Source organism: Salvelinus sp. IW2-2015, unplaced genomic scaffold (assembly GCF_002910315.2).
Source record: "Salvelinus sp. IW2-2015 unplaced genomic scaffold, ASM291031v2 Un_scaffold6263, whole genome shotgun sequence".
In the NCBI taxonomy this organism is placed as follows: Eukaryota; Metazoa; Chordata; class Actinopteri; order Salmoniformes; family Salmonidae; genus Salvelinus; species Salvelinus sp. IW2-2015.
The window spans coordinates 6,088-13,921 of record NW_019947526.1 but is presented as its reverse complement, the minus strand read 5'-3'; the positions used below and the strand labels follow the sequence as shown (position 1 = coordinate 13,921).

The window sequence follows — 7,834 nt, the reverse complement described above, 5'->3', positions numbered from 1 at the left end:
TGGTTGTGTGAATGTTGTGTAAACGGGACTTACCTTTGGTTCTGATAATGGTTGTGAATGTTGTGTAAAGTGAGTTACAGTTCGAATGTGAGTTATCGATATGGTTGCTTGTGAATGTTGTGAAACGTGGGATGTTACCTGTTGGTTCTGATGGTTGTGTGAATGTTGTGTAAACGTTGTGTGAATGTTCTATGAGTTAAATGGAAAGGTTTGCTGTTGGTTCTAGTAGCCAGGGACGTGTTATAGTGGTTGTCTGTAGGTCCAGATATGGTTGTGTGAATGTTTAAACGTTATATGAATGTTACCTGTTGGTTCTGGTATGCGGTGACAGTGGTGAAGGCGGCTTCTGGGAAGCTGAGTGTTTCTGGTGCCGTCTCCCTGGGGAACGGCTCTAACAGGAGACAGCTCCTCGCCACGCTCCTTCTGAATCACATGCACACCGCGCTGGTACTTATGCATGGAGTGGAGAATGATCTGAACACACACAGCCCAGGCACAATTAGACTGCAGCAGAATTACACAATTACACCAATGGAATTACCTGCTATACTCCCATGACGTAAAGCACAAATGCATACTTACACACACTCATGCATGTGCACACACACACACACACACACACACACACACACACACCCACACACCACACACACACACACAACACCACACACACACACACAGTTGTCTTTGAACGGCCAAAAACATTTTGCCAGTCTGATTAACATCTAACAATGATTCTGAAAATATTAAAATTAAACTAAACTAATCTTCCGGTCTGGTCTCATAGACTAGACGTAACATAATAAATGTAAATCCGGCACACTCAAATTAGTATGACATGTTACGTTTGCATGAGACAGAAGGTCTTAAGGCAAAAATGAAAGTAGGGTGGTGGTCGGGGGGATGGGTGGGTATTTAAAGCCAACGTCTAGAATCCCAAAGGACAATTTTATCTAATTAGCTTCTTTGAAACTACTTAGCATGTTAGCTAACCCTTCCTCTTTAACATAACTCCTAGCCTAGTTAATGTTAGCCACCTAGCTAACGTTAGCGTTAGCCACTTAGCTAACGTTGCTACAACAAATTGGAATTCGTAACATATCATACGTTTAGAAAATTCGTAACATATGTACGAATTGTAATTGTATCATATCATACTAACTGGAGGTTGAAACTTCTGGGGAAAATATCATCTATTTTTTTCCCACTGATAATATCGGTTGGTATAATAATATAATAAATCAAATCAAATGTATTTATAAATCCCTTCTTACATCAGCTGATGTCTCAAAGTGCTGTACAGAAACCCAGCCTAAAACCCCAAACCGCAAGCAATGCAGGTGTAGAAGCACGGTGGCTAGGAAAAACTCCCTAGAAAGGCCAAAACCTAGGAAGAAACCTARAGAGGAACCAGGCTATGAGGGGTGGCCAATAAGCAGCATCCCTTTACTCAGAATATTTACTAGAGACCACTGCCCTCTGTCCTTTGATCAATCACAACATATATTATACAGTTAACACSATTAATAATAAACATATGATAAAATATTACATTTCAAGCAGAATTTCTTATTTCTTATTTCATTGAAATCCTCTCAAGTTTCTCTGGTTTAAACACACTTTATTTTACTTCATTTTATTTTACAGGTTTAAAGACACYGTATTTCACGGTAGAATAAAAAATAATATAGGCTCATCAACCAATCAATCAATCAATCAGTGAACTACAATCTATCCATCCATCAATCTATAATACAGGGATAATAATGTTTAGTGTTGGTGACATAAGATATACAGTATTTATAATATATATACAGTAGGTAGTGTTGTCTAGGTAACCTACATGCCCCTGGTCATCCAGCTCATTATTGGTCAGTTTGAGTTTGTCGAAGCTGATCACCTGACGCATCCACGTCTCACCAGAAGCCGGCGAGTCCGGGTGGATGTACACACGTGGTGGAACCGGGGAATCCGCGTTTCCCGCCACCATCCACTTGGAGCTGTGGTACACGTACCTGCASACACACACACASASASASAGAGAGAGAGAATAACTTCAAAAMGGGGGTTTTTGTTCCTGTTTTTGTAACATTTGTTGGTTGACCTTCAGTCCTGAGAGGTTAGGAGGTTAGCTGTGCAAAAGGAGTGTATCTTCCCAAACGGCACGGGGATCTCTGACTGATCAACAGACAGACCAACACCATTTGTCCTGCTCCAGCCTCTGGCCTCCGAAGAAAACGATTTGACCAAAACCTTAAACCTCGCGGGTTTCTGCTATATTATTAAATATATCCTATTACCTCCATATACTATACCTACAATACAATACACTTTTTTTTGGTCCATGTGTTACAGCGAACTATGTAAATGTCTCCTTTCTTAACCACCCCTACCACTGTTAGTCCATATAGCCTATTTCAACTTTTACCAAAACAACAGAAATAGCATGTAGCCGCGGTAGGACTATAGAATTGATATATACTATAATAAATKATTAGTAAATTATTTTGTATAAATCCTCACCTGTATCTTTTGTTGTCCACGGGGATGATATCCATGGCGATGTAGTACTGCCGGTGGGGGTCCAGTCCCGAGATCTTCACACGCATAGCGGGGAACATCCGCCTGCACCGGGAAAACAGAGAAGTCAATGTCCGACATGAAGTAGAGTTACATAGATGCCTCATATCTGTAYGCATCATAGTCAGTTAGTCATATTTACAATTGCTGACGTCAGGATTTGACATTAAATAGCCCTACACATTTCTCACATATTGATATATCCGCTCGTTAGCGGATATATCAATGATATCAGAATCATATGATCATATGTGCCTGTCAGAATATCAACATCATACATGACCGATAAGCTACGACAGGAGTTTCTAAATTATGCTTTAAATAATATTAGAATAAAAAATAATTTTAAACATTGTTATTAATATTATTATTATTATTATTAGTCGAAGCTCCACATTTTTTTTTACAACACTGCTACAAAATAATTTTTACGGTATTTCCTTGTCTTTAACTTTGAGCTTCTTGTAATTAATCACTCCGATGAATAAAAAATAACATTATATTTATATAATTATACATTAACCGAATTCTATCACAGCAGAACGTTTATCTAACACATCTTTCAGCGTCCTTTCAACTTCAAGACGAAGACTTGTTATTTGTTCGATTCTCTTCTTTATTTCTTTATTTCATCTGCCAATGTGATGTAACGTAATGTGATGTAACGTAATGTGATGTGTGCGATAACGTTAATAATGTGTTTTTTCCCACCTGCCGGCCTTCGTGATGATCATCTCCGTACCAATCTCGTGAAACCGTTTCCACAGGTCGGAGCCCTGCAAGTCCACGCGCATCTCCTCTCCGGGAACAGTTACTGTTACCGGCGGCGTGTGCTGGGCTGGGCGTCGGGGCGCGGGCATTCCAACACCACGTCACAACTCTCCGCTACGGAAGACAGTTTTATGTTTTAATGTAATAGTACTACTGGTACAATAGGGTACTAATAGTGTAGTGACTGTAGGCCTAAAGTCAGCAGTTGGTGTGTGTGTGTGTGTGTGTGTGTGTGTGTGTGTGTGTGTGTGTGTGTGTGTGTGTGTGTGTGTGTGTGTGTGTGTGTGTGTGTGTGTGTGTGTGTGTGTGTGTGTGTGTGTGTGTGTGTGTGTGTGTGTGTGTGTGTGTGTGGTGTGTGTGTGTTGTGTGTCGTGTGTGTGTGTGTGTGTGTGTGTGTCATTGCCCCATCAGTTATAATAATCATGGCTCTCTAAAACAGTTAATCACCAAACGGACCGTGTCCGTTCAGCTCCTCAGACCAGGGCAGTTTGTGTTGCTGTCAGAATAGGTGTTCAGGCCACAATAGGACAGGAATGAACAACTCTATATTATACAGGCTTAAACAATTCTACTCAGTGTCATGTTATTAGCGTTACAGTCGCATTTATTAATTGACGACCATGTTGGCTTCACTGTATCACCGTGATGCCCAAATTATCACCAATAAAAACAACTCTCGATACTGGTGCAAAACCTCTCTTTCAGACATATAACCAGGATGATGATATATTTTTTAATTATTTTACAATTGAACAGTTTGTTGCGTTTATGTATTTTTAATGCATGTGTAAAACCCGTTCATATAACGGCTCCGTTCGGGGCCATTTTCCTGCCGGAATGGTCGCGCGCTAATTGGAATGTTTATGATTGTAACGCGACTCATAAAGCCGCCGCTGTTTCTATTTACCAGACCAATAACCGGATATTATATCACATCTCTACAGTAGAGCGGTAATCACCACATCACTCATGTTTGAATCATTATTTTACAGATGTAAAATGTGATTTATTTTGGCTAATGTTTCAGAAGCTGTGAGTTTCTGAACCAGGCCTATAGGTTAAATAAAACCCTTTGCTACATTTTTWTCTTTTGTAAATATCTAATTGTAGGCCTGTTTAAGTGTTTACTTCATTAAGCCTTTGTATTGTTATTGTTATAGCTGTGCACTTGGATGTTGAAGATGAGTATTTTATTTAATACATACTTTATTTAATTCATGACGGCCTTAATTTAGATATAGTCAAGAATTCGTTTCAGAAAACTTCGGAGCTTATTATTATCAGACAGCGAGATTATGGATTCAGTTACAGCAATATAACAACCACATTCAACAACAACCATCAATATATAAATACAGGTCAACAAGACATACTAATAATAAATCTACAGTCCATTGAGGAAGTATTCAGACCCCTTGAATTGTTCCACATTTTGTTACGTTACAGTTTTATTCTAAAATGATTAAATAGTTTTTTCCCTCCTCAATCTATACACAATACCCCATAATGACGAAGCAAAAAACAGGTTTTAAGAAATGTTTGCAAATAGATTAAAAATACAAAACTGAAATATCACATTTACATAAGTATTCAGACCCTTTACTTTGTTGAAGCACCTTTGGCAGTGATTACAGCTTCGAGTCTTTTTATGTATGATGCTACAAGTTTAGCACACCTGTATTTGGGGAGTTTCTCCCATTCTTCTCTGCAGATCCTCTCAAGCTCTGTCAGGTTGGATGTGAGCATCGCTGCACAGCTATTTTCAATTCTCTCCAGAGATGTTCGATCGGGTTCAAGTCCTGGGTCTGGTTGGGCCACTCAAGGACATTCAGAGACTTGTCCCGAAGGCACTCCTGCGTTGTCTGAGGTCCTGAGCGCTCTGGAGCATAAAGGATCTCTCTTTACTTTGCTTTGTTAATCTTTCCCTCGATCCTGACTAGTCTCCCAGTCCCTGCCGCTGAAAAATATTCAGACAGCATGATGGTGCCACCACCATGCTTCACCGTAGGGATGGTGCCAGGTTTCCTCCACACGTGACGCTTGGCATTCAGGCCAAAGATTTCAATCTTGGATTCATCAGACCAGAGAATCTTGTTTTTCATGTTCTGAGAGTCTTTAGGTGCCTTTTTGCAAACTCCAAGCGGGCTGTCATGTACCTTTTACTGAGGAGTGGCTTCYGTCTGGCCACTCTACCACAAAGGCCTGATTGGTGGACTGCTGCAGAGATGGTTGTCCTTCTGGAAGGTTCTCCCATCTCCACAGAGGAACTCTGGAGCTCTGTCAGAGTGACCATCAGGTTCAAGGCCCTTCTCCACCAATTGCTCAATTTGGCCGGGCGAACAGCTCTATGGAGGGGTCTTCGTGGTTCCAAACTTCTTCCATTTAAGAATGATGCCACTGTGTTATTGGGGACCTTCAGTGTTGCAGAAATGTTTTGGTACCCTTCCCCAGATCTGTGCCTCGACACAATCCTGCCTCAGAGCTCTACGGACAATTCCTTCGACCTCATTGCTTGGTTGTTGCTCTGACATGGACTGACAACAGTGGGACCTTATATAGACAGGTGTGTGCCTTTCCAAATCAYGTCCAATTAATGTAATTTACCACAGATGGACTCCAATCAAGTTGTAGAAACATCTCAAGGATGATCAATGGAAACAGGATGCACCGGAGCTCAATTTCGAGTTTCATAGCAAAAGGTCTGAATACTAAATAAGGTATTTCTGTTTTTTAATTTATTTATACATTAGCAACATTTTCTAAAAGCCTGTTTTCACTTTGTCATTATATTATATTATCTTGTCATTATATTATATTATCTTGTCATTATATTATATTATCTTGTCATTATATTATATTATCTTGTCATTATATTTTGTGTAGATTAATGAGATACATGTTTTTGGTTTAATCCATTTTAGAATAAGGCTGTAACGTTACAAAATGTAGAAAAAGTCAAGGGGTCTGAATACTTTCTGAATGTACTAAATAGATATACAGTGGGGCAAAAAAAGTTATTTACTTATTTTCCACCATAATTTGCAAATAAATTCATTAAAAATCCTACAATGTGATTTTCTGGATTTGTTTTTCTCATTTTGTCTGTCATAGTTGAAGTGTTGAAAATTACAGGCCTCTCTCATCTTTTTAAGTGGGAGAACTTGCACAATTGGTGGCTGACTAAATACTTTTTTGCCCCACTGTATATCTTGGAGTAGGTTTCTGGCCCCGATAGATCTGCACTTCTATTCCTTCTGAGTGAGAGTCACTGTTAGATAGTTGTAATAATATAATAATAGTTGTAGCCAGTTTACAGTTTGCTTGCAGCTACAGTTGGTTTATCTTGAGTAACTAGGCTATAGTGTGAGGGAGTTTAGGCTATGTGTTGTAGATTTGTGTGGAGGGTTTGGATCTGATATGATAGAGCCTCGGAGTGGCGGTGAGGGTATTTTAACTTTTATCCGGTGCCATCAGTCCACTGCAACGGGAACGGTCTTTACTTACGCGAGCCGTCACTAGCACACTCTATCTCGCTGCCCCGGTCGATGGCGCGGTCGTACACCCTCTTCTCTCTCTCCCCTCCGTTAGCGGGAAGTTCCAACACCTCGGTCCACTCATCAAGACAGCACACCTCGGTGTCGTCGTCCCCGAGCTTCCGTCTCTTCTCTGCCCCGATGAGAGCTTCCACCGAGAACGCGTGCGCCTTGACGCTCAGATTGCACGAAGAGCGTCGCTTCTCTGCCATTCCACCGACTGACCGTAGAGAGACGCACGAGAGGAAATAAGAAAGCTGTCGATCTAAAGAGAAGTGAAGTGAAAAGTTAATCCAAAGGGCTTCCACGGTAGCCTGGTACCGGAGCTCGGTGCTGTGGGTTTTTATGACGCTCCTCTCGCTTAGCTATGGCCCGTTCAGGACTGACATTGGAGCACCGCACATAACCGTCCTAGTGTCCCAAAACACACACACTCTCTGTCTCTCTGTCTTCCTCTCTTCTTCTCTCTCTCTCTCTTCTCTCTCTCTCTCTCTCTCTCTCTCTCTCTCTCTCTCTTCTCTTCTCTCTTCTCTCTTCCTGTCCTCTCGTCTTCTCTCTCTCTCTCGTCTCTCTCTCTGTCTTCTTTCTCTCTCCTCCTCTTCTCTCTTCTCTTCTCTTCTCTCTCTATCTCTTCTTCCTTTTTCTCTCCTCTCTCTGCAAGTGAAATAGAACCTCCGTGATGTGTGTGAGCCAAGCGCTTGAGACGGTGTTGGACAGTGTAATCTGAGGGTGTTGGAGGGCTGGGCAGCCAGCTGTCAATCTCTCTGCCTCCTGGCGAATAGGAGTCCTCATCGAAGTCGCGCGTCCTGGAGCTGTTCTGTGCGGCTTATTGTGGTAACGGTGAACGGGACTAGTGAATGAATCAATGCCAGTTGAAGAGCGCGCATTCTACAATTTGTCTGCATATTTGTCCATTAGTGGTTTAATGTTACCACTAACCGGTGGTTTAA

The 7,834-nt window shown here is 41.2% G+C and overlaps 1 protein-coding gene across 1 annotated transcript; it reads right to left on the bottom strand.

Moving 5' to 3' along the window:
* Positions 1-290: 290 nt before the first annotated feature.
* LOC112078786 (T-box transcription factor TBX18-like) lies at positions 291-7,355 on the bottom strand. The gene is given in 7 exon segments (XM_024144918.2): positions 291-365; positions 367-474; positions 1,844-2,015; positions 2,524-2,625; positions 3,292-3,418; positions 3,421-3,465; positions 6,856-7,355. Coding segments are annotated over 7 exon segments (870 nt in total). The 5' UTR covers positions 7,097-7,355.
* Positions 7,356-7,834: the final 479 nt, after the last annotated feature.